This window comes from Panthera onca, chromosome C1, assembly GCF_046562875.1.
Source record: "Panthera onca isolate mPanOnc1 chromosome C1, mPanOnc1 haplotype 2, whole genome shotgun sequence".
In the NCBI taxonomy this organism is placed as follows: domain Eukaryota; kingdom Metazoa; phylum Chordata; class Mammalia; order Carnivora; family Felidae; genus Panthera; species Panthera onca.
Window position 1 is genome coordinate 34,502,266 of NC_138346.1, and position 18,180 is coordinate 34,520,445.

Consider the following 18,180-nt stretch of genomic DNA (forward strand, 5'->3'; position numbering starts at 1 on the left):
TTAAAAGTAGTAAATCATAAATCTAAGATCCCACTCATCCTTATAAGTATGGCTTCCACGCTAAACTCTGAGTTATTTTATGTAAGACAAGTTTTCTTACCATAGGCCATAAATGGAGAAATAACCCAAAGCCAGCTGCCAACAGTGAAAACAGTCCAGTAGGTTGTAATATTGGGGTGCCGGAAAAAGTGGGACAAAATCACTGCTTTCTAGGATAAACACACAAGAGACAAGACATTTAAAACAACTTGTTTTTGCCTTGTGATGAAAATAACAGTAGAGGTGGCAGCTAACACTCAGCAGAATTTATTGATACCAAGCATTGTTCTTGGTGCTGCCATTTCTTTAAATCTCACCAACAAGACATTAAGTATGTCATATGATCATTCCTATTTTACAAGAGAGAAATAGGAAATAAGAAACATAGAAATAAGTTAGAAAACTTGTCCGAGAGCATATAATCAACAAAAGAAATAGAAGTGAGATGTGATCTCAGTCTGACTTCTGAGGTCATACTCTCAACATCTATACTATGTTCTTAAAACAGAAACATTTAAAAATACATAAAACTGTGAAGATAATCACTTCTAACACTAAATCTCAGAGAGAACCACTGTTAACATTTCAGCATAATTTCTTTCAATCTTTTTTTCTGTGCAATACACATGTGCACATGTAAATACTTTAAAAATAAGGACAATATCAAAAAATGCTTTCCCTCTTTATATCAAAAATGATTAGTGACACAGCATAGATGGAGCTTAAGTGTATTATTTTAAGTGAAATAAGTCAGTGAAAGACAAATACCATATGATTTCACTCATATGTAGAATTAAAGAAACAAAGCACATTAACATAGGGGAAGGGGTAAGAAAAAGAGGGAGACAAACTCTCAACTATAGAGACTCTTAACTATAGAGAACTGAGGGTTGATGGAGGGGAGGGGTGGGCTAAATGGGCAATGGGCATTAAGGAGGACACTTGTGATGAGCACTGGCTGTTATATATAAGTGATGAACCACTAAATTCTACACCTGAAACCAATATGACACCATATGTTAACTAGAATTTATGTTCTTTAATGCTTATTTATTTTTGAGAGAAAGAGCACGAGCAGGGAAGAGGAAGAGAGAGAGGGAGACACAGAATCTGAAGCAGGCTCCAGGCTCCAAGGTGTCAGCACAGAGCCCAGAACGGGGCTCAAACCCACAAACCGTGAGATCATGACCTGAGCTGAAGTCAGATGCTTAACCGACTGAGCTGCCCAGGCGCCCTAGTTAACTAACTAGAATTTAAATAAAAACTTGAAATTAGTGCCACTCTGGAAAACAGTATGGCAGTTCCTCAAAAAACTAAAAATAGAACTACCCTACGACCCAGCAATTGCACTACTATTTATCCAAAGGATACAAAAATGCTGATTTGAAGGGGCACATGCACCTCAATGCTTATAGCAGAGCTTTCAACAATAGCCAAATTATGGAAAGAGCCCAAATGTCTGACTGATGAATAAAGAAGATGTGGTGTGTGTGTGTATATATATATATACATTTATATGTATATATACACAACATACATACATAAATACACACACACACACACACACACACTTGCTCTTTCAAAAATTCTAATTTCAATAAATATGCAGAGGTGCCTGGGTACACACACACACACACAATGGAATACTACTTGGCAGTCAAAAAGAATGAAATCTTGTCATTTGCAACAATGTGGATGGAACTGGAGAGAATTATGATAAGTGAAAGAAATCAGTCAGAAAAAGACAAATATATGATTTCATTCATATGTGGAATTTAAGAAACACAACAAATGAACATAGGGGAAGGGAAGGACAAATAAGATAAAAACAGAGAGGGAGGCAAACCATAAGAGACTCTTAAATATAGAGAACTGAGGGTTGCTGAAGGGGAGGTAGGTGGAGATGGGCCAAATGGGTGATGAGCTTTAAGGAGGGCACTTATTGGGATGAGCACTGGATGTTATATGTAAGTGATGAATCACTGGGTTCTACTCCTGAAACCAGTACTACACTGTATGTTAACTAACTTGAATTCAAATAAATTTGAAAAAATTTTTTTAATTTGAAATTGAAAAAAAATTAGTGACAATGAAAATGGTATTATAATATTCCTAAAATGCAATTCTGTTAAAATTTATTCATTCAGAAGTTAATTTTACTTAGCTGGATGAAAAGGAAACTGTATGCTTTTGTTTTTTCTATTTCCTCATTTGACTATTTGTGATTGGACTAAGATTATTGTAAATCTCCAGACCAACATTTTGAATATGATATTCATTTGAAGGAATTTACAGTAATTACCAAAGTTTGAATATATTTGTTCTTCTGTGGATCTGGATTCCAAGTATTCCTTCCAATTCTGTACTTGCATATTCATTAGAAGAAAGAAATCTAACTTCCTCTAACAGAAAGAAATATTAATTTGGTAAAAAAAATTCTTACAGATGTAATCTCCTCAAATAGACATTAAATAAATCATTTTTTTCATTTTGTTACCTGTAAAGCTTTCAGGCGTTCATCAGTGCAGTTTTCCAGATTTGTAATTTTTATAGTCACCAGTGTTCCTGTAGGAGTATGCCGGGCAAGATGAATAGAAGTCAAGTTGTCAAATCCTCTTCCTACATTCAGATGTAAAACTCATGTTAGTAACCAAAGAAGAAAAAAACTGACAATTTGGACAACATCAAAATTTAAAACTGCTCTTCAAGAAAATACTGTTAAGAAAACGAAAAGATAAGCCACTGGCTGAAAGTATTAACTATGCTTACATCCAGTATATATAAAAAATTCTTACAACTCTATACCAACAGAATTTTTACAATTCTATACAAACTTATACTAAATTTTAAAATATGCATAAGATTTGGGGTGTCTGGGTGGCTCGGTTAAGTGTCAGACTCTTGATTTCAGCTCAGGTTATGATCTCACGGTCTTTTTAAAAAAAATTTTTTTTAATGTTTATTTATTTTTGAGAGAGATGGAGACAGAATGCGAGTGGGTTAGGGGCAGAGAGAGAGGGAGACATAGAATCCAAAGCAGACTCCAGGCTCCGAGCTGTCAGCACAGAGCCCAACGCAGGGTTCAAACTCACGAGCTGCAAGATCGTGACCTGAGCCGAAGTTGGATGCTCAACCGACTGAGCCACCCAGGCACCCTACGATCTCACAGTCTTGAGACTGAGCCTTATGTCGGGCTCTGCACTGAGTGTGGAGCCTGCTTAAGATTCTCTTCACCTGCCCCTTCTCTGTGCTCACTCGCTTGCTCTTTCAAAAATTGTATTTTAATTTCAACAAATATGCAGAGGTGCCTGGGTGGCTCAGTTGGTTAAGCATCTGACTCTTGATTTCAGCTCAGGTCACAATCTCATGGTTTGTGGGTTCGAGCCCCGTGTTGGCCTCCGTGCTCACAGTGTGGAGTGGAGTCTACTTGGGATTCTCTCTCTCTCTCTCTCTCTCTCTCTCTGTCCCCTCCCCCTCGTGAGCACACACTCTCTCAAAATAAACTTAAAAAAAATCTTAAATAAATAAAAATATTCAGATGATTAAATAGGCAATCCACAAAAAAAGATATAGGAATGTCCAATAAACACATGAAAAGATGCTCAAGATAGAGAAATGCAAATAAAAAACCACAATGATACACCATTACATATCTGTTATAATGGCTAAAATTGTGACCTGATAAACAAATTATGACAAATTCAAACAACAGGATACAATCAGCAATTCCTACACCACTGATGTCATTTCTGTCACATAAATGGTATCATAAAGAGTACAGTCTTTTGTGTCTAGCTTCTTTTACTTAGCATAATGCTTTTGAGTTTGCTCCATGTTGTTTTAATAGCTTCTTTCATTGCTGAGTAATAATCCATTACTATGGACAAGTCACTATTTATCCACTCATAAGTTGATAAATATTTGGGTTGTTTTCAGTTTTTGGTGACTATTAAGCTGCGAAAACATTCTTTAAGTAGACATATGCTTTCATTTCTCTTTGGCAGATCCTCGCAAGTGGGATTGCTGGGTCATGTGTATTTAACCTTATAAGAAGTTGCAAAACTGGTTTTAAAAGTGGATGAACCATTTTTAATCCCACAAACAATCTATAAGAGCTATAGCTGCTTGACATACTCAACAGCATTTGGTATCATCAGTTTTTAAAATATAAAACACCTGGAGTGGCACCTATCAATAGGCATCTAATAAATGTTAGTTCCTCTCTCTTTCCACAGTCACCAAATTCTGCCACTTATCTTTGAAATGAAGTTAACCACAAATTCATCCCTTTCACTCCAGTGTCAGCATGACTGCCTTAGTTCAAGTCCTGTCCTCCTTTGCTGGTCAAATGTGGTGACTTCCTTATCATGTTCTACATTCTCAACTAAGACATGCTCCCAAATTACTGGGGGATCTACTTCAAAAGCCTATACCTAGGTCCAATTCACCAGAAATTTTGATTTGTTAGGTCTGTGATGGGATATAGGCATTGCAATTTTTAAAGACTCAGGTGATATGGATGATACTTCCAGTTGTAAATCACTATCTACATCTTCCAGACTGCTGCCTGGAATTGCTGCCAGTTTTCCCTCTAGAACTCAGCATTTTATCACTAGAAGAGTACTACCGTGCAGCACCTGAGACCTTAGACCCTCCAGTCAGAAAGGTTTGCTTTAAAATCACTAGTTGTAGGATTGCTACTTGAATTCTCAGAGCCTCAGTATCTTCATCAGCCAAATAGGAGTGGTAAAAGGCTGACATGAAAAACTACACATGAAATGTTCAGCTCAGTGCCTGTTAGATGGTATTATTACCATTGTCACTGTTCCACAATGTATCTCAAGCACAGAGGGAATAAATTCCAAACTTGTGGCTTAAATGCTTTGAGCAATGAAGTGGGTAAGTTGTGAGGGATGAGAGTCTGAACTTGTAAATACACCATATGAGGTCTTTCACAGGTGTTCCAAACCTCCCTTTCTAGATTTGTCTCCGACCACTGCCTACTCTTGTAGGCAACAAGTGGGGGGTTGTTTAGGTTCCCCTCTAACCATTCTTCCTCAGTCATCTACTGAAGTAATTCTGTTTTTACCTTTTTTGAATTGACATCATCTGAATGTCCATTCTAATTTGGGGGCATTTTCCACTAGTGCTATTTTAGGAAAGGTCAGATCCTTATTTGCTCTTGGCTTCCTTGACCCTGCCATGTGAACATCAATGACCTATGCTTAGCTACCTGAAGGATGGAGTTAGTGACAAACAGAAGCAGAGGCAGTCAGAACTTCCTGCAGTGGGTTCCACTGTCTGGGATATAAGTACTCTAACAGGTAATACACTAACTAGGCTGTTCCTAGGCCATGGCCCTGGCTCTGGTTCTAGTTATGCAGCTTCGCTTAGCTTCTTCCAAGTCTATCTCTCTAGCCAATAATTCTGTCAGTTAGCAATATTGTTCAAAAAATTCCTCTCTTAAGTTAGTCAGGATTGTTTTCTGTTGTTTGTAACAAAAACCCTGACTAGAACATTCAGCAAACTTTTCCTCATTTTTCAGAATCCAGCTCATTTTTGCGATCTTTCTTGACTTTCACAGTAGTCAAGATGGATGGTCAGATGTTTCATCTTTTCTGTTCCTGTAATACTTAACACATCTCTACTTCAGTACTCTCTAGTACATAAACAAGGCTATCTTATGTGTTCAACTTCCCAGAAAGAATATGGATTCCTCAAGTGTTTTACATGGTTTTATATCCCTAGCATCTAACAGAGTATCTGTTTGCAATGTTTAATACATGTTTCTGAATATTCACCGCAAAAATTTCACATGTATATGGCTATAAACAATAATTCATCTTGTTCCAAACTTAACTGAGAAAGGTGTTTACTATAAATGGGGTTTTAGGTAAGTTTTTGTTTTGTCTTGTTTTGTTTTTGAAAGATAGTGCATGCAGGTGTGACTAGAGTAGGGGTATCAGCAGAGGGGGAGAGAGAGAATCTTAAGCAGACTCCATGCCCAGTGTGGAGCCCAACCTGGGGCTCAATCTCATGAACTGTGAGATCATGACCTGAGCTGAAATCTGAGCCACTAAGATGACCCTAGGTAAGTTTTTAAGTCAAAAGAAACTTGGTTAAAAGACTGTCACTAAAAAGATTTACATGATTTTTCATACCGAGTATAAATTATAGACATAAAATCAGAAGATTCCTACAATAAAGACACAAATAATATTTAGATTACTTAGTGTCTTCCTTCTCTAAAAATACTTGAGTGAAAAAGTAAAAATTCTAGAAAGTAATCTTGAAAATTGGGGCTGCTATTTTAGGGAAGACATAAAATTAATAGATCCATCTGACTGACACAATTAACATGTAGCCTTATTAACATAGGTGACAACAGAAAAAGACCCACTCACAAAATAATCTTTGTGTCATCAATTTCATTTCTAACAATGAAGGATCAATTCAGGATAATTACCAATTTCCACTTGGAGTTCATAGTGAGAAACATTGGTGGAACAGATCACATCCTTGGCTCTAGTGGATGAAGGCAACTGGGAAAAGGGTAGCTCATCAACCTGCATTGTTTTAAAAAGAGGAAAACAAAATAAACTTTTTTGGTTCCCCATTTTAGTCCCCTACCCTAATATAAAATACTGATATTTTAGTTTCAAACACAATGCTCATTAGGAAAGCACTAGAGGGTGGCTTAAGACACTGTTTCAAAATCTAAGAAGAGTTTACAATTGCTAATAAGTGGTTAGTTAAAAAGCCATCAGCACGTAAAGGGGGACAGGGTGGGAAAAGCAGATTTATAGGTAGCAAAGAATAGTTTCCTGCACAATTTCCAGTAAGCACTTTTAGGAATTGCTAGAAATGGCTGTTAATTCCTGAGGTTATCTAATAAACACATCAAGAGTAGAAATGCAGGGACCTGTCCAGAATATTCTATACTTTTACTCTTGCTTCAAGTGGTTGCCAGTTGTATCCATTACACATACAGGTACCTGACTCAGCTAGTGGAGGTATTAACAATTCAAGGAAAAATTTCCACATTGCAGCCTATTAAAATTGCTGAAGTTTTTCACAAGATTGAATAAATCATAAGGGAGATCAGAAAGAAAAATAAACCCCAAGAGTTGAAAGAATAGGGTACAGACTTCCCGAATACCAATATGAGGTCTCATGGGGGTGCTTTAGGGTCAGAGTTCTAGGTTTGCACCAGATCCCAGTGGCAGTGAAAATGACATGCACACAGAAGAGAGAAGAGGCCAATACCACTCGTGTCATATGATAGCAAAGAGGACCTCCCAAAAGACACAGTACTCCAAAAGACACTTGGAAGGATTTACAGGCATTGGTAGGTGGCAACAATTTTATTACTGCCTCCAAGATAGAGATAAGGAAATGTGGGATTAGAAATGATATTACTGTGTGTTAGGAATTGTACTGACCACTTTTTACATCCTTGATTCTACATGTTCCCTAAACTTCTAAAAGAGCACAAAAAATATAATTATAAGCTCACAGCTAAAGATGAATAAAGGTGAATACTGTTCAAGAGGAGTGAAAGACTAAAATTAGAATTAATCCTAATAAAGGAAAAAATCTAAATAAATCAATTTTATTTCATTGTAACAGGTAACCTTCAAATAAACTCAGATTTAAAGAACACAAATAAGAGATAGAAAAACATACAACAATTTTTCTTAATTTTAAAGTAATAACCTGTAAGCCTGTCAGGAAGGCTAGAGCACAGAATAAACTGAAGCTTACAGTTCACTGCTTGAAAAAAAATGGCAATAGGTTACCAGATAATGGACTAAAATCAGGCTAATCAACCTTTTCTTTGCTTCCATCTCATTGATTAAGGAAATAGACTTCTTTAAAATAGAAGGGGCACATGTGTTATAAATAAGTAGCTGAATTCTAAAACTGTTTTAAATAAGTTCAAAGCTACAGGCCAGACATAATTACATCTAGGATATTAAGTGTGCAGATGTAGTAAAACTGAGAAGAATGAAAATAGTAAAACATTGACTCAATTTTCAAAAAAAGCGTGAAAACTACAAAGGGGTGATAAGCCTTGATGCAGTTGCCCAGTAAAGTCTAAAATCAAATTACTACATAGATGAATTATAGACACTTAAGAAAACAACATGGTAATCATAAGAAGACAGTATAGGTTTACTACGAGTAAATCATCCTAAACTAAGCTCACTTCTCTTTTTGATTTGATGACTAGAAAATTAGAAAGCAAAAATCATGGCATGGTCAGTGTTCAAGGGAAGATGATAAGAGTAGGAAGATCCTAAGCTCACTTCATCCCACAGACACAGCTAAATAACCCGTATCAGTGTAAATAACCCAGAAAATGACCTAAAGACTGGCAGAACGGACCTTCCACAGCTAATTGTACAGAAGAGACCACATCAAAAAAAAAAAAAAAAAAATGGTAGGACGTGCAGACATATGGTCTGGAACCAAACTGACCCACAAGACTATCTGCAGGAGGGAAAGACACCACAAGCACAGAGAAAGGAGAGAGGCACATGGGTGGCTCAGTTGGTTAAGCATCCAACTTCAGCTCAGGTTATGATCTCGAAATTCATGGGTTTCAGTCCTGCATTGGGCTCTGGGCTGACAGCTCAGAGCCTGGAGCCTGCTTCAAATTCTCTGTCTCCCTCTCTCTCTGCTCCTCCCCTGCTTGCACTCTGGTCTCTCTGTGTCTCTCAAAAATAAATAAATGTTAAATTATTTTTAATAAAAAAAAGGAGAGAAGCAGACCCCACACCAGGCATGGGTGACCAGCACTGGGAAAATGAATCCCCACATTATATGACTTTGAAAACCAGAGAGGCTTAACTTCATGAGTTTTGTCAATCAGTGGAGCTTGACACCTGATAATTTCAAAATCAGCAGGCTCAGCTCTGGGAGAGCCAGAGCATAACAATCACACTGAGATAAGGCACTAAAGTAGTAGTTTGAAAAACACCTGTGGTATATAGAAAGATTTATTTTCTAATTTCTGAAGATGTTCTAGAGGGGCAGGAATTTTAGGAGACTTACCCAAGAACAAAAGAGCTGGAGGTGCCATTTCTCTCCCCAACCCCCAAACTAAAGACATGGGACACCCACATGAACACTCTCCTATGAGCTCACTAACAGCGTGCCCCACCCCCATGTTCTCCTGTAGACCTGAGTTCAGCAGGAGTCCATCCAAGGCAGTGTCACAGGCATGGCATTGAGCAAGCAGCCCAGACAGTAGCCAGTACCACTCCAAAGTGACTCCTGCTGTAGGGAGAGGGGAAGATAACCACACATACCACTCTGATTCTGACCCTAGCAGTGGGTGGGGGCAAACATCTGGTCTGACTGCAGGCCCCACCCACCCACAAAAGCTTCTCAAGGGACAACACCGGGATAGCACCCTGCAGTCTGGTACGACCATAGCCCTGACCCACCTTAAGTCCAAGGCATCCTCAAACTCACCATTCAAAATACAAGGACTAAAACCTGCCAACAACAGGAAAAGAGAACCACTGCAGATCACTGGACTAAAGGCAAACACAGCTTACCCACAAGAGGGAGCACAAAACACATATAGGAGACATCCCTAAAGCACCTGTTTCTAGTGAATAGGGGACACTGCACTGCATAGCACTATAGAACCTCTTCTTCAGATGGCCACTACTTTCAAGAGCAGGAGACACAGCTAACTTTCCTAACACAGAGAGAGAGAGTTAGAAAAAATGAGAAGACAGAGAAATATGTTCCAAATGAAAAGGCAGGACAAAGTCACAGCAAAAGAGCTAAACAAAGCGGGGATAAGTTATATGCCTGATAAATAATTTAAAGTAATGGCCATAAAGATACTCACTCGACTTGAGAAAAGAGAGGAGGATATCAGTGAGACCCTCAACAAAGAGATAGAAAATATAAAAAAGAACCAAACAGAGATGAAGAACATAATAATTCAAATTAAAAATACACTATAAAGAATAAACAGTAGACTAGAGAAGGCAGAACAGATCAGTGACCTATAAGACAGAGTAATAAAAAATAATCAAGCTGAACAGCAAAAAGATGAGAATAGATTAAGGGAACTCAGTGATACCATCAAGCCCAATAACATTTGCATTACAGGGATCCCAGAAAGAGAAGAAAAAGGGGGCAGAAAATTTATTTGAAGAAATAATAGATGAAAATGTCCCAAATCTGGGGAAGGAAACAGAAATCCAGGCAGGCACAGAGAGCTCCCCAACAAAATCAATCCAAGGAGGTCCACACCAAGACATATAATTAAAATGGCAAAAGGCAGTGATAATAAGAAAATTTTATAAGGAGCAAGAAAACAGTTACATAAAAGAGAAACTCCATAAGACCATCAACTGATTTTTCAGCAGAAACTTTTCAAGCCAGAAGCAAGGGGCATGATATATTCCAAGTCCTAAAGGAAAAAAACAAAAACAAAAACTGAAACCAAGAATACTCTATCCAGGAAGGCTATTTCTTCAGAATAGAAGAGATAAAGAGTTTCCCAAACAAAAGATAAAGGAATTTATCACCACTAAACCAGCATTACAAGAAATGTTAAAGGGTATTCTTTCAGTGGAAGGGAAAGACCATAAGCAGGAGTAAAAAAAAAAAAAAAAGGAGGCACAAATGCAGTAAAATTAACTATATCTATAAAAATTAGTCAAAGGACTCACAAAATAAAAAAGATGCAAATTATAAGACCAAATACATAAAAGGTAGGGGTGAGAAGAGTGAAAATTTACTGCTTTTAGGAAGGATTCAAATTTAAGCGAGCATCAACTTAATATAGACTGCTATATATAAACCTAACAGTAACCACAAATCAAAAACCTATAATAAATAAGCAAAAAATAATCTAACCATATAAAAAGAGCCATCAAACCATGAAAAAAAGCACAAGACCAGAGAACCACAAAATCAACAGTGAAACAAGTAACAAAATGGCAAAAAGTACATACTTATCAGTAATTACTTTGAATGTAAATGGGTTAACACTACAGTCAAGAGACATAGGGTAGACAGGAGAGTTTTGCAGGGCCTCAGTTCCAGCGGAGGTGGTGACAGGTATCATTTCACAAGCAGACCAGAGTACACCGAGTTAAAAGTTGCCACATTCAGGCCAGAGACCAAACACTGCCCATACTAGGCAAGGAGAACCTCTGCAGATGACTGTCTTGAAGAATAGAGCAGCCAGAACACAACAGCAGAGCGCATGAAGCACATACTAGAGACATTTCCTGAAGTGGCAGGCCCTCAGCACTACGTGACCTCTTGTTCATGGCCATTACTTTAGGAGCAGGAGACATAACTTGCTTTTCTAACACACATGAGCAGGCAGAGATTTAGACAAAATGACAGTGGAATTTTTTCCAAATGAAAGAACAAGGTAAGGCCACAGCCAGAAACCTAGGCAAAACTGATATAAGTAACATGACTGATGGAAAATTTAAAGCAACTCTCATAAGGATATTCACTAGGCTTGAGGAAAGAGTGGAATACAAGAGTGAGACATCAGAGATGAAGAGTATAATCATCAAGATTAGAAACATGCTTGATGCACAATGAACACGAAGCTAGAAGAAGCAGAGAAACAAATTAACGACACAGAAGACAAAGTAATGGAAAACAATGAAGCTAAACAAAAGAGAGAAAGAATTATGTAATATGAGAATAGACTTAGGGAACTCAGTGACTCCATCAAATGGACTAACATTTATATTATAAGAATCCCAGAAGAAGGAGATATAGAAATGGGCATGAAATTTATTTGAAAAAATAATAGCTGAAAACTTTCCTAATCTGGGAAGGGAAATGGACATCCAGATCCAGAAAGCAGAGAATTCCCATCGAAATCAACAAAAGTTGGCCAACACCAACACATTGTAATTAACTTTGCAAAATACAGTGATTAAGAAAAAAATCTTAAAAGCAGCAAGACAAAGGAAGTCAGTAACTTACAAGGGAACACTCATAAGGCTAGCAGGAGATTTTTCAACAGAAACTTTTCAGGCCAGAAGGGAGTGGCATGATATATTCAAAGTGCTAAATGGGAAAAATGTGCAGCCAAAAATACTGTATCCAGCAAAGCTATAATTCACAACAGAAGGAGAGATAGAGTTTCCCAAAGACTAAAGAGGTTCGCAACCACCCTCTTGCACTGTTGGTGGGAATGCAAACTGGTGTAGCCGCTCTGGAAAACAGTGTGGAGGTTCCTCAAAAAATTAAAAATACAACTACCCTACAACCCAGTAAGAGCACTACTGGGATCTGTCCAAAGGATACAGGAGTACTGATTCACAGGGGCATATGTACCCCAGTGTTTACAGCAGCACTTTCAAAAGAGCCAAATTATGGAAAGAGCCTAAATGTCCATCAACTGATGGATAAAGAAGACGTGGTTTGTTTTTTTTTTTTTTTTTTGCAGACCCCCCTTCATTTTATTTTTTTTTCAATATATGAAATTTATTGTCAAATTGGTTTCCATACAACACCCAGTGCTCATCACAAAAGGTGCCCTCCTCAATACCCATCACACACCCTCCCCTCCCTCCCACCCCCCATCAACCCTCAGTTTGTTCTCAGTTTTTAACAGTCTCTTATGCTTTGGCTCTCTCCCACTCTAACCTCTTTTTTTTTTTTCCTTCCCCTCCCCCATGGGTTTCTGTTAAGTTTCTCAGGATCCACATAACAGTGAAAACATATGGTATCTGTCTTTCTCTGTATGGCTTATTTCACTTAGCATCACACTCTCCAGTTCCATCCACGTTGCTACAAAGGGCCATATTTCATTCTTTCTCATTGCCATGTAGTACTCCATTGTGTATATAAACCACAATTTCTTTATCCATTCATCAGTTGATGGACATTTAGGCTCTTTCCATCATTTGGCTATTGTTGAGAGTGCTGCTATAAACATTGGGGTACAAGTGCCCCTATGCATCAGTACTCCTGTATCCCTTGGGTAAATTCCTAGCAGTGCTATTGCTGGGTCATAGGGTAGATCTATTTTTAATTTTTTGAGGATCCTCCACACTGTTTTCCAGAGTGGCTGCACCAATTTGCATTCCCACCAACAGTGCAAGAGGGTTCCCGTTTCTCCACATCCTCTCCAGCATCTATAGTCTCCTGATTTGTTCATCACTGACTCTGGCCACTCTGACTGGCGTGAGGTGATATCTGAGTGTGGTTTTGATTTGTATTTCCCAGATAAGGAGCGATGTTGAGCATCTTTTCATGTGCCTGTTGGCCATCCGGATGTAGAAGACGTGGTTTATATATATAATACTATTTGGCAATGAGAAAGAATGAAATCATGCAATTTGCAGCAATGTGGATGGAACTGGAAGGTATTACACTAAATGAAATAAGTCAGTCAGAGAAAGATAGATATATATTTTCACTCATGTGTGGAATTTGAGAAACTTAACAGAAGACCATGGGGGACAGGAAGGGAAAAAAATAGTTACAGACAGAAGGGGGGGAGGCAAACCATAAGACACTCTTAAATACATAGAACAAATTGAGGGTTGATGGAGAGGTGAGGGAGAGGGGAAAATGGGTGATGGGCACTGAGGAAGGCAGTTTTTTGGATGAGCACTGGGTGTTGTATATAAGCGATGAACCATGGGAATCTACCCCCTAAAACCAAGAGCACACTGTACACACTGTATGTTAGCCAATTTGACAATAAATTATATTAAAAAAATAAATAAAAAATAAAGTAAAATACAACCTCCAGAAAAAAATAAAGGGGTTTGTGACTACTAAACCAGCCCTGCCAGAAGTATTAAAGGGGACTCTTTGAGTGGAGTTGAGGGGAGACCAAAAGTGATGGTATAAAGGTAAGAAACACAAAAGAAGTAAAAATACGTATCTCTGGAAAAAAATCAAAGAACTCACACACACACACACACACACACACACACACACAGAATATAAAATAACACATACCTAAAATGAGGGGAGGAGAGGAGAAAAGAATGGGTTCACACTTAAATGACCAGCAACTTAATATACATGCTATATGAAGAAGAGGTTATAAACAAACCTAATGGTAACCATAAATCAAAAACCACATGTATGGGCATTTGGGTGGCTCAGTTACTTGAGTATCTGACTTGATTTCAGCTCAGATTATGGTCCAACGGTTCATGGGTTTGAGCCCCATGCTGGGCTCCACATTGACAACATGGAGCCTGCTTGGGATTCTCTCTCTCCTCCTATCTCTACTTCTCTCTCTCTCACTCTCTCAAAAATAAGCATTTATTTAGATATTATTTTTTTTAATGTTTATTTAGTTTTGAAGGAGAGAGAGACAGAGAGTGAGTGAGGGAGGGACAGAGAGAGGGAGACACAGAATCTGAAGCAGGCTCCAGGCTCTGAGCTGTCAATGCAGAACCAGACTTGGGGCTTGAACTCATGAAGTATGAGATCATGACCTGAGCCAAAGTCAGACGTCCAACCGACTGAGCCACCAAGGTGCCCCCCAAAATAAACATTTAAAAAAAACCCCACAAATAAATAAGCAAAGAATAAAGAAAAGACTTCTAATATATCACTACAGAAAATCAGCAAACATGAAAAAGACAAGTAAGGATCAGAGGAAAGCTCCAGAAACAACCACAAAACAAGTAACAAAATAGCAATAAATTTATATCTATCAATAATTACTTTGAATGTAAATGGACTAAACATTCCAATCAAAAAATATAGGGTGTCAGGAGGGAGAAGAAAACAAGACCCATCTTGCTGCCTGTTAGAGAAGAATTTTAGACCTAGAGTCACATGCAGAGTGAAAGTGAGGGGTTGGAGAAACATTTATTACGCAAATGGCCATCAAAAGAAAGCCAGAGTACCAATACATGTATTAGACAAAGTAGACTTTAAAACAAAGACTCTAAGGGGACAAAGAAGGATTCTACATAATAACATAAGGGATACTCCAACAAGAAAATATAACAATTGTAAATATTTATGCACCCATATGGAAGCACCCAAATACATAAAACAATGATTAACAAACATAAAGGAACTAATCGATAATAATACAGTAACAGAGGACTTTAATTCCCCATTAACATCAGTGGACAGATCATCTAACAGAAAATAAATAAGGAAACAATGACTTTGACACGCTGGACAGAGGGATTTACCAGATATATTCAGAACAATCCATTCTCAGACAGCAGAATATGCATTCTTTTCAAGTGTACATGGAACATTCTCCAGAAGACATCACATAATAGGCCACAAAATAAGTGTCAACAAATTCAATAATATCAAAGACACATCATGCACCTTTTCTAACAACAATTGTATGAAACAAGAAGTATAAGAAAGAACACAAATATATGGAGGTTAAATAACATGGTACTAAACAATGAGTGGTACTAAACAATGAATTCTTTATTGAATTCTTTCAATAAAGAAATCAAGGAGGAAATAAAAATATAGAGACAAATGAAAATGCAAACATAAAAATCTTGGGGATACATCAACAGTGGTCTAAGAGGGAAGTTTATAGCAATACAGGTCTGCCTCAAGAAGCAAAAATAATTCTGAAATAATGTAACCTTACCCTTAAAGGAGCTAAAAGAAAAAGAAGAAGAAGAAGAAGAAGAAGAAGAAGAACCCAAACCTAACAGAAGGAAGGAAAGATTAGTATAGAAATAAATGATATAGAAACAAAAACTATAGAACAATGAAACCAGGAGCTGGTTCTTTGAAAAGTCAACAAAAATAAACCTTTAGTCAGATTTATCAAAAAGAAAAGAGAAAGGTCCAAAATAATAAAATCACAAATGAGAGAGTAGACATGACAACCAACATCAAAGAAATACAATTATAGGAGGATATTATGAAAAGCTATATGACAACAAATTGAACAACCTAGAAGAAATGGATAAATTCCTAGAAACAAATAAATTACCAAAATTGAAATCAGGAAGAAACAGAAAATTTGAACAGATTGATTACCAGCAAAGCAACTGAATCAGTAATCAAAAACCTCTCAACCAAAGTCCAGGGCCAGACGGCTTCACAGGCAAATTCTAGCAAACATTTAAATAAGAGTTGATACCTATCCTCTCAAACTGTTCCACAAAAAGAAGAGCAAGGAAAACTTCCAAATTCATTCTATAAGGCCGGCATTACCCTCATACCAAAACCAGATAAAGACACCACAAAAAAAGAGAACTACTGACCACTATCTCCAATGAACATAGTTGCAAAAATTCTCAACAAAATAACAGCAACAGAATCCACCAATACCTTAAAAAAAATCACTCAGTACAATCAAATGGGATTTATTCCTGGGATGCCAGGGGAGTTCAATATTCACAAATCAATGTGATACATAGCATCAATAAGAAAGAGCAAGATTAAAAACCATGTAAGTTCAACAGATGCAGTAAAGCATTTGACAAAATACAACAATAATGATAAAAACCCTCAACAAAGTAGGTTTAGAGAAACACATCTCAACATAGTAAAAGCCATATGTTAAAAACCCACAGCTAACATCATGCTCAATGGTGACAAACTGGGAACTTTTCCTGTAAGATCAGGAGCAAGATAAGCATATCCATTTCCATTACTTTTATTCAACATACTACTGGAAGTCCTAGCCACAACAATCAGACAACAAAAAGAAATAAAAGGCATCCAAATCGGTAAGGAAAAAGATAAACTTTCACTATTTGCAGATGACATAATACTACATACAGGAAACCCTAAAGACTCCAAAAAACTACTAGAAATGATGAAAGAATTCAGGAAGGTTACAGAACACAAAATCAACAGACAGAAATCTGTTGCATTTCTCTACACTAAAATGATATAGCAGAAACAGAAATTTAAAAAACAATCCCACTTACAGTTGTACCAAAAATAATAAAATATATAGGGGTGCTTGGGTGGCTCAGTTGGTTAAGCACCAGACTCTTGGTTTCGACTCAGGTCATGATCTCATGGTTTGTGAAACAGAGCCCTGACTCGGGCTCTGTGCCGACAGCATGGAGACTGCTTGGGATTCTCTCTCTCCCTCTCTCTCTGTCTCTCAACTGCTCACGTGTATGTGCTCTCTCAAAATAAATAAACATTAAAAAATATCTAGAAATAACCAAAGAGGTGAAAGACGTGTACTCTGAAAACTATAAAAAAACTGATGAAAGAAATTAAAGATGACAAAATGGAAAGATATTCCACACTAATGGACTGGGAAAACCAATACTGTTAAAATGTCCATACTACCAAAAGCAATCTACAGATTTAATTCAATTACTACCAAAATTCTAACAGCATTTTCCATAGAACTAGAACAAATAACCCTAAAATTTGTGTGGAAACACAAAAGACCTCAAATAGCTAAAGCAATCTTGAAAAGGAAAAACAAAACTGGAAGTATCACACTCTCAGCTATAGTAATTAAAACAGTATGGTACTAGTAGAATAACAGACACATAGATCAGTGGAACAGAATAGAGAGCCCAGAAATAAACTCATGATTAGTCAGTTAATCTATGACAAAGGAGGCAAGAATATGCAATGGGATAAATACAGTCTCTTCAACAGTGTTGGAAAAATTGGACAGCTACATGCAAAATAATGAAACTGGACCACTTTCTTACACCATACACAAAAATGAATTCAAAATGGATTAAGGACCTAAATGTGAGACCTGAAACTGTAAAAATCCTAGAAGAGTGCACAGGTAGTGCACTAATGTAACACTGTATTTACCTGATATTAACCCATAGAAACATTTTTCTGGATATGTCTCCCAAGGCAAGAGAAGCAAAAGCAAAAATAAACTGAGACTGTATCCAGATAAAAAGCTTCTGCATAGCAAAGGTAACAATCAGCAAAATTAAAAAGCAATCTACTGAATGGGAAAATAGATTTGCAAAAGATATATCCATCAAAGGGTTCATCTCCAAATATATAAAGAATTTATATAACTCAACATTCAAAACACAAATAATCCTATTTAAAAATGGGCAGAGGACAGGAAGAGTCATTCCTCCAAAGAAGACATACAGATGGTCAACAAACACATGTAAAGATGCTCAACAGCACTAATCAGGGAACTGCAATTTAAAACCACTAAGAGATATC

The 18,180-nt window shown here is 37.3% G+C and overlaps 1 protein-coding gene across 2 annotated transcripts in view; it reads right to left on the minus strand.

The window, feature by feature from the left end:
- STRADB (STE20 related adaptor beta) overlaps nt 1-18,180 on the minus strand; it is a 35,089-nt gene that overhangs the window by 5,142 nt on the left and 11,767 nt on the right. For both annotated transcript variants that reach the window (XM_078451017.2, XM_078451018.2), the window contains exons 4-6: nt 6,506-6,605; nt 2,537-2,658; nt 101-209 (exon numbers count right to left, since the gene is read on the minus strand). In XM_078451017.2, coding sequence (XP_078307143.1) covers nt 101-209; nt 2,537-2,658; nt 6,506-6,605 — 331 coding nt within the window. The remainder of the gene's footprint in view (nt 1-100; nt 210-2,536; nt 2,659-6,505; nt 6,606-18,180) is intronic.